Source organism: Pyxicephalus adspersus, chromosome 1 (assembly GCF_032062135.1).
Source record: "Pyxicephalus adspersus chromosome 1, UCB_Pads_2.0, whole genome shotgun sequence".
Lineage (NCBI taxonomy): Eukaryota > Metazoa > Chordata > Amphibia > Anura > Pyxicephalidae > Pyxicephalus > Pyxicephalus adspersus.
The window spans coordinates 94,488,774-94,505,905 of NC_092858.1; the positions used below are offsets into that span (position 1 = coordinate 94,488,774).

The window sequence follows — 17,132 nt, forward strand, 5'->3', positions numbered from 1 at the left end:
GATCATATACAATATTAGTCTTTCTGATCTAACAACAGCTGAGTTCATGTTTTTCATTTGCTTATTTGGTAGTTTAATGCTGTTGTCATAATATAGTTGTAGCCCTAATTTATTAATGGTTATTTATGTTATAAGTGTGTTTTAAAAGATGGATGGACAAATGTATTTAAACTATCACATCCCTATAATAAAAACCTTGACTGTTAAATGTACTTCTAAATCCCGTGAAAACAATACAATTAAATGGGTCATGTAAGTAAATTACCTGTTATTTCAAATAATCTTGTAATTCATACTCACTCAATTCAGACATCTGTTAGGTGGCTTCTATTTCAGCTAAAGGCTACACATCTCCTAATGATATTAGGTTCCAATGAATCTTTAAGTAACAGGAGTCACTGAAAAGACACAAAGAAACAGACAATGTGTGAGATGCAGGGGAAGTTCAAAAGCTCAGCTAATAAAGCTCATTGTGTGTCATTCTCCCTCCTTCTTGTAATGGTTCATATATCATTGAGCTTTCCCCAAACAACTGCCAATCTGTAACTGAACCAACACTTTAAAAATATAGGAGACTAAGGTGACACGGTGATGTTATTATTAAAATCTTATCTGCAACTGTGTCCTTTTCCTAAAGCAGAAGGCGGCCAGAATAGGTCGAGCCAAGAGTAGGCATGAAAATAATGTCATTAGATTCGGTACAGTACATGGACAAACCTTTGTCTTAACTTAAATAGACTAAGAGCTTAGATGCCATCATATTCCACATAGGGCCCCATATTACAAGACTTGTCTCCTTACCTTATTTCTTACTTCTCTTTCAAAACCAGTTTGAACTGAAAGACATTACAATACAATACATTCACAAAAGTGAATCCGGTTGTTGTCTAACAAAAAAGTTTGTTAGATATCTTCCATATTTTTTTAAATACAAGACAGTGCTCAAAATTCCCTAATATTAGATATAGATCTGTGTTTTTAAACCAGGGTTCTTAGTACCTTGGGGTTCCTCCGGAGGTTGCTAGGGGTTCCTTGACCAATAAAAATTTTGCCTCTCAGGTCAATATAACTATATACCAATATATAACCAATTTCGGCCATCTGAAAGGGAGACATTGAGCCTGATTTATTAAAGCTCTCAAGACTGGAGCAGATACACTTTCATAAGTGAAGCTGGGTGATCCAGCAATCTTGGAATGAATATGGTCCAGAATTGAAATTATTTGCTAACAAATAGGAAATACATTTTTAGGAAATCTATTCCAGGTTTGCTGGTTCACTGATGAAAGTGTATCCTCTCCAGTCTTGGAGTGCTTTAATAAATCAGGTCCATTGTTCCTACTGATCACCATGCTAATATACTGTGAGCTGTGGATAAAGTTTTTATAGAAGGGGTTCCCTGATGACCTGAAAGTTATTTTAAGGGTGCCCTTGTGTTAAAAAGGTCAAGAAAGGTTGCCATTGATACATAATGGATATTGAGTTTATAAATGCAAGTGGTTTTATGTCGTTTATGACACAATTATTGTTACTTATATGGCTAACAAACTTTTCAAACAATTTTATTTCAAACAATTTTAGTCTTGATATTCATTAGAAGGGATGCAGCTCACAAACTAGAAATCTTTTAACTACAGTTTTGGAAGATTATTTACAAAGGACTACGTGGTACTGCAGCTATCTAAATATGTACAGTCCCAACTGTTGAGGGTATGTCAGACCCCTGGTACTGTGCTTCATATTTGGTGAAAGTGCCCTAAGGTCCAATATGTATTCATAAGGTCAGGTAGCTGCACAGCTGCATACTAGGATAGTATACATTGGGTGTTTGAATTTGTAAAGTTCATTTCCAACATACTTTATGATTTACACTTATCAACATGATTGCTTTGAGGTTTAGTTGGGCTTTAACCTTTGGAAAAATCCCTGGGAAATCATCCTATTTTAGGAGACAGCTAATACTTCTATGCCCTAATTACTTAGGAATCCAAACAAACTATTGAAAATGTTTATTGAGAACTCCTGCATTCAACTTTTAGGAAGCTACACAAAAAATTGACAAACAAATCTTCATAATAAAACAGTACAGCCTTCCAATTAGACAACTTCTTATAGACTTGTCACTGAGGAATATATGTCACACACTTCTTTAACCTCAAAAAATGATCCTTGGAAACCTGGAGCTTGGTATATGAAACTTGATCTTACATATTGGAGGGAGCTTGTCCCCATTTTTCTCCCACTTCCATTCCTCCTAATTTCCCTTTTCTCCCTTGCCCTCCTATCTAATTTTGTTCTTTACATCACACCCCTTTTCTATCCCTATCTAACCATAAAAAACGTATGTATCTGCAATGATGTTCTGCCAATTTCTACACATTTCAGGGTTTTTAGCCACTTGTTCGCTGATTCTTTCTTGCCTTGCCATTAGTTTTATACGAAACTTCTAAATATATTCATATATATTTATAGACCCAATAATTACTAAATTTCTTTGAATATAAAATTTGAAGATACAGGGGTCCCCTACTGAAAATAATGATCTTGCCTAATTAATACATACAAAAAGACCTTTAAAAGTTTGTTTGTGGAGTAAAGAAAGGTTATGTCAAACTAGTGAGCTTGTAACTTCTCAGTAGATGGTCATTTTCTGACCCCTACTACTCAGTCTTAAGTGGTCTCCCACAGTTTTGAAAAGGTCGCTGTTACTGGAGTTCCAGTATTAGTTTTCACACACATAGAAGGTCTCAGTGGCTTTCTATTTTGACTCCAACCAGTTCCAGATAACTGCTAGTTTATGGTTTCTGTGTGGGAGTATATGTGTGAAAAGAAGAATAAATAACACTAAACAAAAATAATTATTAGTAATTTATACTAAATATTAGAACTGTCAGATCTACCTTAGAAAATGCCTATAACTTTCTTAAGGGAACCTGCAGTGTAGTATGAAAGCTTGCTGAGCTCTACTGAACATATTAGCTACCCGGCTGTCATGCTGGTTCAGTAATGGCTTTGGAACTTTATGATTTACTAACTTAGAACTAGTATGCAGATCAAAAGTTCTGATTCCTTAATGATGCATGCGTGTGCCTGGCCTTGCATTACTCTTATTTCTGCATGCTTGTTTCCGGTCAGTATCTCAAAATATTGAGGCCAGGTGCAGCCAAGCAGCTATCTAAAGGAGAATATTCACTGATATGTGCAATATTCATTTCTGTGTTCTCATAGACATTATAGCTGAAGTTTAATTTGCTAATAGTTTATAATGCACAAAGTAAGAAGTGTATAACAAAATCAAAGTAAGCAAATATAGTGCAGTAATGAAGCCTATACAACTGCTTAATAAGACTGAAGGCGAGGCCAGAGTTCAGCTCTAAACATGCTTTACTCATAATTTTAGTACTTTATGTTAAAACATCACATCATGTTGAACTTTTGGATTTAAATTATATCAATCCAATACTTTGTCTCTTTTCCTCCTAGGGTCTGAGCAAATGGGAATATTTCTATAAAGTACTCTGTTACTGTTAGGAAGATGGCGAGGCTCCGAAGAAAGGCTTGCATTGCACTTTTCCTTTTCATGCTTTTCATATTTGGAACGATGATGGGCTTGCGAACTTTGAAACCCACTGATGGCTTTTCTGACCTGGCACCTGGTCTAGAATTAATGCCTTTTGGTGAACAGTCAGAAAGACGCTCCGTTTCTAATGAGGTTATTTCTCAGCCACAAGGTACTGCAAATGCAGTAGACCAAACAAAAGTCTACTATGATCTGCATATTTTCTACTACATGTGGTATGGAAACCCGAAATTTGATAATAATTATATCCACTGGGATCATGTAATGGTTCCTCACTGGGATCCCAAAATATCTGCCAGTTATCCTAAAGGCAGACACAGCCCTCCTGAAGACATTGGTTCCAGCTTCTACCCTGAATTAGGACCATACAGCTCCAAAGACCCGGAGGTCCTAGAAGAACATATGAGACAGCTCAAAGCAGCTGCTATAGGTAAGGATTTATATTGATCTGTTCATTGTTTCATTGCTAGAACATTTTAAGGGCTTGTTTAATATACAGAAGAACATTTTTAAAACAACTTGGCTTCTGATTTGTCAGGGACAACTGAGACAAAATACCTGTTTATCTCATAAAAAGACTTTCAGCTCCTCAGTCATGCTGTCTGATGACACCATACAGAATTTTGGAATTTGAGTAGTTGCCCAAATTACCTTTCCCTAACTACTTTATCCCCCTGCTCTCCTCACCACTACAACATCAACACTAGTTATTGCAGTTTATATGTAGCCCCACAAAAAGTACAACATGCATGAACACAAATCTCAAAAGTATTAGTACCTGGTAGCAAAATATAAATAAACACAATTTGGAAATGCTCATTAAAAACTGCATAGGGGTATAAAGTCAAGTTCCATAACTATTACAAGCAATTAAAAGCCATACTAATAACAACAAATAAATACACCCCCAGAATGGATCTGGCATTTTAGTGCCTAAACTGAAATATTTTCTGGTAGTGTGGGAGATTACCTATTTGCTCCCTCATACATTCCTCTGGGTCTATCATTATTATGAACTGAATATTTAACCTTTAATAAGAGGTATCTGCACTTTTTTTAATGTAATGATTTTTTTTGAATGAAAGTTTTATATAGTTTGGTAAAATAAAATATATACTGTAATATATCTTGTTTGTATTCATTACATAATAATGGTAATATGTGCTAATTATATGTGGAAATGGTATCATTAAAGGAAATGCTTCCATTTCATAGGATATGCCACACATTTCCACTATGTAACCCTCATAAGGTAACAGTATTACCTAGGGAACATACTGTTCTTTAAAAAGATCAGCTCTAAAAAACTGTTGTATTAGAATCCTGAGTTCCATATACTATGAGAAATAAAATACAAAATTCATAAGGAATTTATTGACTGAACGATTGATTCCTAGTATTATCCAGTAATTAATTACATGTACACTACAATTATATATCTTTTGTAGGAGTGTTGGTACTGTCATGGTATCCACCTGGAACTGCAGATGAAAATGGGGAATCAGTCGAAAACTTGGTGCCTCTGGTAATGGAAGCTGCACACAGATACAACATAAAGGTAACTGCCAGTCTTTTTTCTACATGGCTTTAAGTAGTTCTTAAAGTTCCAGAAGTTCAAAGTTAAAATTTCCTACACTGCACGCATATTCATATGGTTTTGCTTACCAGGAACATGCATGTAGGCTTCCAAATGATTACTGTTTAGGATCAGAAAATTAATGGCAGTCCTAATATTTCTATTTTTTATATTCAGTCTTTTATTGTAATAGTGTATAACATGTAGGTGTTTATGATAAATCCTTAGCATTTTCCTTTTTTCAGGTGGCATTTCATATTCAGCCATATAAGGGACGGGATGATCGTACACTGCATGATAACATAAAATACATCATTGACAAGTAAGTTGGGTTATTCTAGTTCTATTCTGGACTATTTGTGCACTAAGAAAGAAGTTGTTGATACTCAGAAAGCTAGAAATGCCACATGGGGTATTCAATGCTGCAGTGTAAACAGCAATGTTTGGATAAAAACAAAGAAAAAATAGGTGCAAACAGTATTCTGTGAAAAACACACAGTGTCTTAGCAAAATAAATCTGGTCAAGTCAGGGATTAAATTTCTAGAGTGGTATCCATATTCACACTGGTTGAGCTGGTTCATTGAGCCAAGAGATCAGTTGGGCACAGGAAGAGCTCCCGCTCAGAAGCGACAGGGTAACAGGCTGTTTGTCACTTGTAACATATAATGGTAAGGGAAAATTAATATTATTACACAGAATTTATATAGCGCTATCATATTATGCAGCGCTGTACAAAGTCCATAGTCAAGTCATTAACTGTTCCTCAAAGGGGTCCACAATCTAATGTCCCCACCATAGTCATTTGTCATTAATACAGTCTAAGGTCAATTTTAGCAGGGAGGCCAAATAACTTAAATGCATGTTTTTGGGATGTGGGAGGAAACCCACGCAAACACAGGGAGAACCTGCAAACTCCATGCAGACAGTGTCCTGGCCAAGATTGGAATCTGGGACCTAGCGCTGCTAAGGCCAGAGCACTTACCTCTGAGCCACCGCGCTGCACAAATGAGCCTTACCATTCCTCAGCTTTTTCCTTCATGCTATTATAATGAAATAACTTTTTTACACTCACATGTGTGTTTCAATGGAAAAAAACATTTAACAAGAAAACACTACCTAGCTCACATTGTCATATGTTACGGTATGTGTTGTACCATTTAACATACAACAGTGCTTTCTGGTATAAAATGGCTCTGCTGGGTGACTCACAGGCACTCCTACTCCTTTGCATGTACACAGATATCTAATTTCTTTCCTATGGAAGGCCAGTCCATAATTTTTTCTATTGATGGATGGGGTTTTATAAGGGTGAATAGAAACATTACATTACCTACTTTGAGTTTCCTGCTGATTGACTAACTTATTGATTATCTTTTGTTCTTTCTTTAGTTTTGGATCCCATGCAGCATTTTATAGATATAAAACAAGTACCAGTAAAACCCTTCCACTTTTCTACATTTATGATTCATATCTGACACCGCCTGAGTCCTGGGCGAACTTGCTCACTGTGACCGGTTCCCATTCAATTCGGAACACCGCCTATGACGCAGTCTTCATTGGTTTGTTAGTGGAGGAAGGGCATAAGCATGACATCCTGACGGCTGGTTTTGATGGCATTTACACATACTTTGCATCCAATGGATTCTCATTTGGTTCCTCACACCAGAACTGGAAGACAATTAAAAGTTTCTGTGACACCAACAACCTTATGTTTATTCCAAGCGTTGGACCTGGTTATATAGACACCAGCATCAGACCATGGAACAACCACAACACCAGGAACAGAGTCAATGGAAAATACTATGAGACTGCTCTACAGGCTGCCCTCACTGTCCGTCCAGAGATTGTGTCTATCACCTCCTTCAATGAATGGCACGAAGGAACCCAAATTGAAAAAGCTGTGCCAAAGAAAACGGCAACACGTCTCTATCTAGACTATCTGCCCCACCAGTCAGATCTCTACCTTATTCTTACAAGGAAATGGGCAGAACATTTTAACAAGGAGAAAGAGCAGTGGCTTATGTGAGCCCACATAATGCAAATGTTATGAAAAATAATGAAAAAAAAAGGATCTGAATGGAACCTATATTAAGGTTCAGGTACACTCCAGAGAACATGCTGAGGTACAATGTACCAAAGATGACAAAGGGGTTTTATTTGCAAATGCCAGTTATCAGCAATGCTGCTTTGTTTTCCTTCTCATAAGGGCATTTTGTTCTCATCACAGGGTTAAATAGTGCCTGGCAGTTATTAAAGAGAACCAATCATCTTACAAACCTTTAGTTTACATTGTCTAATATATGTGTTGTTAGTGGAGCACTTTCTTCACCCCATACCCAAATTAAATGTTCTAGCCTTGTACTAATGATGATGTCCTGCACTGGATTAAACTGACTATACTCACATAGGATGCATTAGAGTACAAGGCTCTCTGTACCCTTAAGTTTGTAAAGACGCCACTTTTTTAAATGCCAAGGCGTAAATACTGTCAGCTTGGACTAAATATTAGTGAGGTGTGCTATTGAATTTTTTAAAGCATTCATAAAATATGAATTTTACAACACCCCTTCTATTGTTATTGACTATAACAAAGTACAAATGATCATTTTAACCTCTATGAAGCGTGTATGCAAGATTTAGGAATGATTTTCAGATTTTTTATTGTAAAAAGAATTACTGCTTTACTCTCCACAATGCAAGAGGTCATTCTGATTGCAGGAAAACCAAGTTTGCCAGTGTAGGTGATTTGTTATTCTTCAGATTACAGCAAATAACCATTTTCATTTTTCTGCTCCTGATCAACATCTTACAGAAGAAGAATGAGAGACTCCCGTTTAACCAAAATGTTTTATTACAGATTATTGGACCTTCCAAAACTTTACTTTATGACACAGTGCTGATGTAGTAAGCAAACATAAAATAAATTTGGATTTGTTGGAAAAAGTATTATTTTATAATCTTTATTTGCTATTTTATAAACTTTAGTCTTTTTCTCTGTCTAGTTTTTCTATCAATGTTCACCAGTTCCAGGGTTTAAAAGAGGATTTCTATTCATTCACATTTTAGACATGAAGTGAACAGGCATTTCTCTTTTTGTTTACAGTATAATTTCTGAATAAAACTTTAAATAAAAATTCAGGTTGAACACATTTGTAATTGCAGTGGTTCCAATCAGCATCTTCAAACAAAGGGGGGTATAATGCCCCATACAAGACTATGGGATCTATTTATAATGCAGTGAATCTGACACTGACTGAAACATTCCCTGGTGAAGAATCTTCCAGGCCCATGTGTTACAATGGCAGTAATTGAATCTCCATCTGAGAATTTGTCAGTGAATATCAGATTCCCCGCTTTAAAAATAGAGCCTAATGTGAAGAAAGTGCCTCCATCTTACATGGAAACACTCTGAAATTAACAACTAAGAGATAGAGAGGAGTAAAAAGCAACAGTAACATCCTAATGTCTTTTTTATTGGGCTTTTCAATACTTTTTGGTGTGCAATTAAACCTCTATGTTCATACGCAAAGGATGAAAAAAACATTATTCAAATAAGTCATTTGCAAGACATTTTCAAGGTCCCTTAAAGGCTTTATTCATCCATCTCTAAATGCTGCCCAAAACTAAAGAAAAAATTCTGGTGGGTGGTGGGGAAAGTACCTTTATGTGTTACCACTATGTTTGCAGCAGGATCCAGGGTATGATGAGTATCCAGAATCTTGAGAGAAAACACCCATGCGGGTGCACCATCTTACTTAATTCCCCAAGTTATAAAACCCAGAAGAAATGTGAGTTTAATCACCCCCTAAAATGAAAACGTAAAAACCTATTTGTAAAACAGCAAAAATCTGACATTCCTCTTAATCAGTCCCTGGTGGATTCTAGAAGATTCCCACCAGGGAATGTGTGAGGGGAATGCCAGATTCCATTTTATAAAAAGAGCCCTTGATGACAAGAAAAAAAAAAAGCTGCAACCTGCATTTTGCTATATCTCACCATACAGAACTAGTGAGGTCAAAATATAAAAAATGAGACCAACAGTAGAAATGTGTAGTGAATCACGTCATCATCTGAATGACTTGGACTGTTGTCATACAGTTCATAGGTTCTTCACATGGAAAAATAGGACATAGAAGCATGCTTAACCAGTGTCACAGCCTTTAGACTATCATTTAACTGCTGCTGTATTGTGGCACGCAATTCTGAGCAATCCTGGGTTCAAAGCTGCCAGATTTGTTTGAGGAAGTACAGAAGGGGCATTACTGGGTCCAAAAAACCTCTGTGATATCAATAACGATTAGTGAAAAACATAATAAAATAAAAAATTCCGACATATTTGGATAGCAATGTCTTCTGTTTCACATTCTTAAATTTATTTTTTTAATTATAACTTACAGATCATACTTATGCACCCTGAGCTGTGTATATATATATATATATATATATATATATATATATATATATATAATTCATTTTATGCAGAAGTTCCTTGGGAACTGAAAAAGTTGAGAACTGCGGGTTTATAAAATAAGCTAGAATACAATACAAGAAGTGCAGCCTTCAGTGGAGGGTCTCTTGGTTGCTATGGCGATATTACTCCAGGGAAGAATGAGGCCAAGGAACAAAATCCCAGGGAGGGGGAAGCACAACTTAGTCACAGATATAAAAATATTAGCACAAATATTTATATGTTTTAGTATTAGCAGTGTCTAATTCCTCAAAGATGAATGAGACATCTGTGAATAGGAGATCTCTCAAATGGTGCACAGATTATACAATCTGCTACACAAAATGTGGTCGCTGCATATGTTTTCCTATTTTTTTCCCCATATTATCAGCCTCTGATTAACACAGTTCCTGTCTTAGGGTGAAAACACTCACTCACCTTACTTTGCTTATGAAGTGGTAGTGTTGTTATCCCAGAACATGGGGCATTAGGACTGAACATCCTCTGCACATAACATTATTGAGTGAAGGGATACCTTCTTAAGTTTCCCAAACCTTCTCCACTTATACATAACTACATAAAAAAAAATCTTTTGGCTGAAGTTTCATTCATAGTGGAAGTTTACATATGGATACCTGTGAAATGTGGATTCAAGATCCTTGCTTTTGAATGTAAATGTTTTCTTGCTTAATGCCATACATTTAATGTAAAGATATGGATCCTTGCTATTATTATTAAACAGGATTTATATAGCGCCAACATATTACGCAGCGCTGTACATTAAATAGGGATTGCAAAAGACAGACTAATACAGACAGTGATACATTTTACATTTAAAGTAATGTTTATTCTGCCTTTTCGGGTTCCTTCTTTCCCCAGTAATCAACATGCTGTTTACATTGCATTTTTTTCTAAAATAAGTTGTATCATTTCTTGTACCTTGCAACATAGGAATATCATGGTGGGAGAGGCTGGCAGGGTGCTGCACATAGCTTCCTTAAAAATTCTGCTGAGCCTCCATAATTAAAGTAGATGGAATCCAATGAACTAAAGGGCAGGGTCAGCAATAGAAAATCTTTCTTCCTTAAGTTGTTATTCAATGCTGCAATTGTAGGTTATTACAAGTCATGGAGGGAGTAGCATAATGAAGAAAGCACAAACGTTCTTGTAGGTGTATAAAGAGGTAGATGAATTAAATATGATCCAGTAACTCAAAGAACATTACACAGTTTTTTTTTCCTGAAATAATTCAAGTTTGATACATTTAATTTAATATTAAAATATACAATGCATTTACAAGACATAAATAAACCTGGAAACAAAACAGCTGGCGGTAGCAAAGCGAAGGTTCATATTTCCTAACCTAAGGTTTTATGAATATCTAACACAAATTATAAATAATGTTTTCTACTATGAAGTGTCCAGTGAAGTTTAAAATCCAAAATAATCCAATATATAAAGGAAAAAGGTCCCATGCTTTATAAAGTCTATGGAGATGGCATGCCTTACACTTCAGCAGCAGACATGTAAAGCTGTTGCCCGTTTGCTGGTCGTTGGCAATTTGATTGCCTTGGTTTGCAAGAACAACTATCCATGAAACGTCAGGAGGTGGGCAATAATCCGTGTTTATTCTGCAGGATCTCCACTGTACGGGTCAGAGCACTATGAAAAGCAGCAAAAGAAATGCATTACTTATGTATGGATACAATCTAAAAACATGGTAATGCTTTATAAAATGAATACATTATTTCTTTCCATTTGCTTGAAAGTAGAAGAGACAAACTAATTTAGAATCCACTTACAGCAATGAGAACAATGTGTTGTACAACACACAGGGATTACTCCGGTTTAACAGATTTGTCCCACGCAAACATATACAGAATCTTAGTGTGTGGGACCAATATTTTGATTCTTTGATCAAAAGGAAGCTTTAAATGAAACCTTTTCTCCAAAGATAAGTTTCCTTTAAGGAAAAGAAAACCCTCACCCAGCGACATTTTAGAGGGGGACTGATCACAAAAGCCTAATGTTCACTAATGCAGTGAACATTCCTTGGGCACTGGTTATGTGGTTTTGACCACAGTTCATGTTACATTTGTGATCAATTTGCCAGTCACATGAAAGCTATTTACACAGAGCACTGCAGAATAATACTCACTAATATGTAGCTACCTCATTTAAGGATGAGCATGGTTTTACTCTCACAGACTAGAATTTTGTAGTGTTTGTTTCAGGAAAACAAACGATTTGCTCATTCAGCCAACAACAGAGGGACCCATTTTGTAGACTTTTTTTAGCAAATCTATTGTCAGCAATAACATCAGCTGCTCCTGATAAATGATCCTTACCTTCAGGGACCACAAGTACAAAGCATTTGTCATGTGGCCACAAGGATTCCAGAATAAAACAGATAAGCATTTTTGCTTCCTTCCTTTCACCCACTAATAATGTAATAACTTTACATAGAGAAGAATGACTCTTCCCTGAGACACGAGTATTACCGTATTTTTCGGCGTATAAGACGCACTTTTTCTTCCCCAAAAGGGGGGGGAGAAAAGTGGGTGCGTCTTATACAGCGAACACAGTTTTAAAAATAATTAAAATTTCATACTCACCCGATACCGCGATCCCGTGATGCTGCGTGCTTCTTCTCTCCTCTCCTCCTGGCTGCAGCGCGTGTCTTCTCCTCCTCCGAGCGAGGAGAAGCCGGCACACGTGCCCCCGCGATCCTCCTCCTCCGAGCGAAATTGGCACAGGGTGATCAGAAGGGGATGAATTGTTAAATTTATACAGTTGATATAAAATATTTTACTACAGTATTTGGTTCAGAATCTTTTTTTTCTAGATTTTCCTCCTTTAAAATTGGGTGCGTCTTATAGGCCGAAAAATACGGTACTTATCTCCAAAGACAATTTTCAGTATTTGTAGAGGCTGTTTAGTCTCCAAGCTTGTCTGATAGAAGGGCAACCCCAATCAAAGCCAATGCTGAACATAACTGATTTAAAAGCAACAAAAGTTATCCATGCCAACTAGGGAAAATGCAACATTTGTGTGTTATCTTAAGTTATAAATGCTAAAGCCAGAAAAATATGCTAGGAACTCAAATATGTCCTAAATGACCAATAAACAGGACTTTTCACATGGCCACCTAAAGCAAAGTGACCCCCAGCTACATAACAAGGACTGTTTATTGAACATCTGCCAAGGTAGGCAGCTATGTAAATACTAAATCTAAATTTGTATACATTTGTTGCTGAAGTTTCTTTTTTTTTTTTGAGAATCACAGTGCTAGAATGGGGCAGTGGCCAGGAGACTAAAGATATAATGGAAAACTGGCAACAATTAACTTACCATCCACGTCTTATAACTGTAAACTTTCCAGGTACAGACAAGTCAACCACTGTTGATCCCAGCCGACACTCTGGGCTCTGCACCTCTCCAATAGGTCCTCCATCAACTACTAGAGATAACATAGGCCACAGATCCCTAAATTCCTAGAAATAATAAAGAACAAGTCATCAACTGATGTATTCAAATGATTGACAACACATAGCTAACATAAAACAAAAAACTTATAGCAGTAATTTTTATTGAGCCTGTATGAGAATATGGAGTTTTGTCTGCCCAATCATTTCCTTTCATTATTTGTCTTTAATAAAGTGTTAGGCTGCGTGCACACTTACAATAGTTATTGTTGGAAACGAACGACTAATGAAACGTCCGATAATCGTTAACAAAAAAAGTGAACGACGGTGGCGAATGAGGATCGTCGTTGGAAACGAACGGCCGCCCCGGCGGATCCGATTGAGTGATGATTGTTAACTATCCATTGTGTGTACAGTCGTTCAGTGATCGTGGATGGTTCTGCAGTACACTTTCTCCTTTACATGTCACTTCCTGCATCCCTCAAACGATCGTATCTAGCATGTGTACATTATTGGTGGATTATATTTGATATTTGTTACAGCATGTACAGAATTGTGCACAATACGATCGTTCAAAATAATTGTGCATAATCGTTAGTCGTTCAACTTCTGATAATTATTGTACCTAGCTTTAGTCAGTTAGAAGAAGCTTTTAATTACCAGATAAGTCTACGAAATACTGTGTTATAGGGTGGTATAAAATATCCAATGGTATTCTAATAAAAACTTAATCTCACAGCCTCACCAGATTTATAAATTTGCTCTGGAAAAAAAAGGCTTTTTTTTTTTAACAAATTGCTTGTTCTTATCTATTGCTTATATTGTCAGATCTTCATGTATTTGGTAGTTCTAGCTTTTTTTCATTGTTTAGGAAATAAAATAAAGTGAAGTCAGGCTCCAAGAGACTTTGCCACTATTAAAATAACTTTTACTAAATAAAGTTAAGTATTTGACACTTCTAAGATGGATTCAGATGGCCAACAGAAGTTGAGTTGCACAGGCAGTGGACAGGTAAATATTCATTAATGTATTTAAGGGATTGCCTAATTTAATTAATTTTTAAAATAGCAACGGGTAGATATGATTTAGAAATCACAACATAGTTTCAGTGGTAATACCTCGATCGTCAATGTGCTCTGCTGCGTACTGATGTTGGCACTCGTCAGTGCTAAAGGCTCCGAGCAGATTTGTGCGAGCTGTCTGATAAATGCATGGTCAGGAATACGAACACCAACCAACTAAAACAAAACAATGTGTCAGAACAAAATAAGACTACAAAGCACATATTGTGACATTTTGTTATGACCTAGAAATACATTCTTAATATTGATATGAATTTCCTGCAATAATACTTACAGATGTAAAAGGATTAAGCTCCTTATTTAGACCATCCGAGCGTTCCATCACAAGAGTGACCGGTCCTGGTAACAAATCACGGAGTAATTGTTCTGGAACATTAACATGACAGTACCTGCAAATATCAGAAGACACACAATGCTATAAGTGACAAATATCTACACATACAATGACAACATACAGATAGCCAAAACTGGATAATCTGAGTTATTTTTTTTTTTTATTTTTTTTTTATTAATTGGTAATCCGATCTAGGGGCAAACAAGCTCATTTAAAATAGGTCCACCAGCAGTGTAAATGTTTTGCCCTTGGAGTTCAGCTTTAAATCCGTTCATCTGCCAGGTTTAAAATGTGCTTTATCTGCCAAGTTCTTAAATGCTGCTGAGTCTAACTAGTTTCCATAACTTATTCAAATAATCTTATTAGCAGCTGAGGGATTACATAATGACTAAGATGTATTTGTAATAGCAGTGTGAGTATTTATTACTAACTTGTAGATATCCTCAATGTCTCCGACACATATAGCCAAAGGTTTTGTTCCATTTCGTCCTTTCACATTGTAAATGTTGCTGATTGACTGAGAGCTCTGTGCCAAGCAGGCAATGCCATAGATGGTATCTGTGGGCACACCGATGACTCCACCTTGCTGTAGAATGCCAGCTGAAGTATTGAGAATTTCTTTCCAACCTGAAACATGTGAAGCAGAGAGCATTAAACCTCACCCTGGATTAAAACACAAAACTATGAATGACAAACTGGGCTGTACATTCCCTATTCCATCCATCCCTCTCTGTATTCAGTACCCTCCCTGATCCCTATCCAGTGTTCTCCCCAGCCCCTTTTAGCCGGGTACACCACCCGGCACTTTTCAGCAAACACCCGGCTGTTTTTGGGTGGTTACTGATGAATTGAATCACAATACCAGTGCTGCCACCCACCTACATTTTTTTCCCAGCCAGCTTAAAAAAATTTCTGGGTTGAGCACTGCTATCTGTAAGTGGGCCACCCAACTCTAGGATACATTCATCATTGCAATCCTTCATGTGTCTAGGACAGGGGTCTGCAACCTGCGGCTCCGGAGCCGCATGTGGCTCTTCAGCCTCCTTGTTGTGGCTCCCTTCGGCTGCCGCGGGGAGATCTCTGATGGGGATCCCCTTCCTCCCAAGACACTGCGGAGGAGGGGGATTCCCTATCCGATGTTCTAATGAAAAAAATCTACCAGTGAAATAAAACTACCATGGGGCGTGTACAAATGGGTGTGTACAATGACATCCCCCTCTTTTGAACCCCAATTCCTCTGGAATGGGGAGATGTACAAAACCAAAAATGTAGGTGCAAGTGGGGGACACCTGTGACTAACTGTTATGTTTTGCGGCTCCAGACTATTTTTCTTTAGTGGAAGAGGAGGCAAAATGGCTCTTTTGATAGTAAAGGTTGCTGACCCCTGGTCTAGGATGATCACTATTTTCTATAAAGGATCAGAATACAAAATATTCTACAATGTCATCACCATATGGCTGAAGAACAATTGTTGCAAAAGTAGAATGCAAAAGCATCAATTCCTCAAGATCTGATTGACATGGCCCGGGCGGATCTGTGCGGCTGTCATACTTCAGTCAGACATGGACTGGAACATGTATGTAGATATGTGATGAGAACATGCTTGTTCTAGGTCAGACTACATAGCTCCCATATGTTTCTAGCCATGGACATCCATTTACCGTGCTGCTATATAGGAAGATGAATATTCAGGACCTCTGGATCCTGGTGCTGAGCCCTCTATATCCCCCCATAGTGTTTATATGACCCTCATATTACATCTGCATAGAGATGTTACATCCAACCCCACAATCACATATGTGACTTCTTACAACTCTCAGCATGGCAGCCATGTCACGTGACGTATACCACTGCGCTCTTCCCAACTTTCAGCAGCTGAGGAAGCGGACCTGTCACGGACTATTACTGGATTTCTTACCCTTCACATCCTTGTCCGGTCCGTTCCTGCTTCCCCTGGCTCCGGCCGGTAGCTTTACTACCCTACACGCCATCTCCCTGGCCGGAGAATGCCGAGCAAACCCGGCTATTGAAGAATGTAGGCGGTTAGCAAGCTTCATAGACGCCGCTTCCACAGCAACCACGTGGGTGCCGCACTTCCGGGTCCATTAGCGGCACCGGAGCCAGATACTGCGTCATGCCACGTGTCCAAAAAGGGGGCGGGGCTGAGCTGTCTATCAGGCTGTGTGCCTCGTTTCTAACCAAATGTTTATTAAAGTGGTCCTAGTATCAGATACTTTATATACTTCATAGCTCCCAAATGTCCCGGTGTCGCCAGGATAGTACCGCTTTCCAGCTGTCGGTCCCGCGTCCCGGACAGCCAATGCATTCGCAATAAGGCCGAAGTGGATTCCAGTATGGTGTATATTAGTTAGCTGCCACTAGATGGCGCCAATACCCCCATAGAGTATAATTGCAGGTGATTGTAATTCCCTGAATGGTCTCTGTTTCTGCCTAATAATAATATAATACAATGATCCCATAACAGGCTGATGGAGATGTTCTGCTCCTGATTTCAAGAGTAGCAGAAAATGCATAGCAAAAAGTGATTTTAATTTTAGAAACAAACAAAACATAGTTTATAAAATTATTATTTTTTAATATTATTATTAAACAGGATTTATATAGCGCCAACATATTACGCAGCGCTGTACATTAAATAGGGGTTGCAAATGACAGACTAATACAGA

The 17,132-nt window shown here is 37.5% G+C and overlaps 2 protein-coding genes across 3 annotated transcripts in view; one reads left to right on the forward strand and one right to left on the reverse strand.

The window, feature by feature from the left end:
* MANEAL (mannosidase endo-alpha like) overlaps positions 1-8,103 on the forward strand; it is a 16,453-nt gene extending 8,350 nt beyond the window's left edge. For both annotated transcript variants that reach the window (XM_072419485.1, XM_072419476.1), the window contains 4 exons: positions 3,484-4,010; positions 5,029-5,138; positions 5,402-5,478; positions 6,547-8,103. In XM_072419485.1, coding sequence (XP_072275586.1) covers positions 3,536-4,010; positions 5,029-5,138; positions 5,402-5,478; positions 6,547-7,183 — 1,299 coding nt within the window. In that variant the 5' untranslated portion in view covers positions 3,484-3,535 and the 3' untranslated portion in view covers positions 7,184-8,103. The remainder of the gene's footprint in view (positions 1-3,483; positions 4,011-5,028; positions 5,139-5,401; positions 5,479-6,546) is intronic.
* Positions 8,104-9,699: 1,596 nt separating this feature from the next.
* Positions 9,700-16,581, reverse strand: YRDC (yrdC N6-threonylcarbamoyltransferase domain containing). The gene is made up of 6 exons (XM_072419497.1): positions 16,364-16,581; positions 14,877-15,072; positions 14,386-14,500; positions 14,148-14,267; positions 12,956-13,098; positions 9,700-11,266 (listed from the first exon to the last, which is right to left on the reverse strand). Exons 1-6 carry the CDS (start codon positions 16,500-16,502, stop codon positions 11,206-11,208), a joined length of 774 nt encoding a protein of 257 aa, XP_072275598.1. The 5' UTR covers positions 16,503-16,581; the 3' UTR covers positions 9,700-11,205.
* Between the last annotated feature and the right edge of the window lie 551 nt (positions 16,582-17,132).

Bases quoted from the DNA above. Each gene is read 5' to 3' on its own strand.
- YRDC (XM_072419497.1), bottom strand. From the start codon at position 16,502: ATGAAGCTTGCTAACCGCCTACATTCTTCAATAGCCGGGTTTGCTCGG. The intron at 15,073-16,363 runs GTAAGAAATCCA...CACATGTTTCAG, and splicing joins ACCGGACAAGGATGTGAAGG to GTTGGAAAGAAATTCTCAAT. The intron at 14,268-14,385 runs GTAAGTATTATT...GTTTTGTTTTAG, and splicing joins AGCTTAATCCTTTTACATCT to TTGGTTGGTGTTCGTATTCC.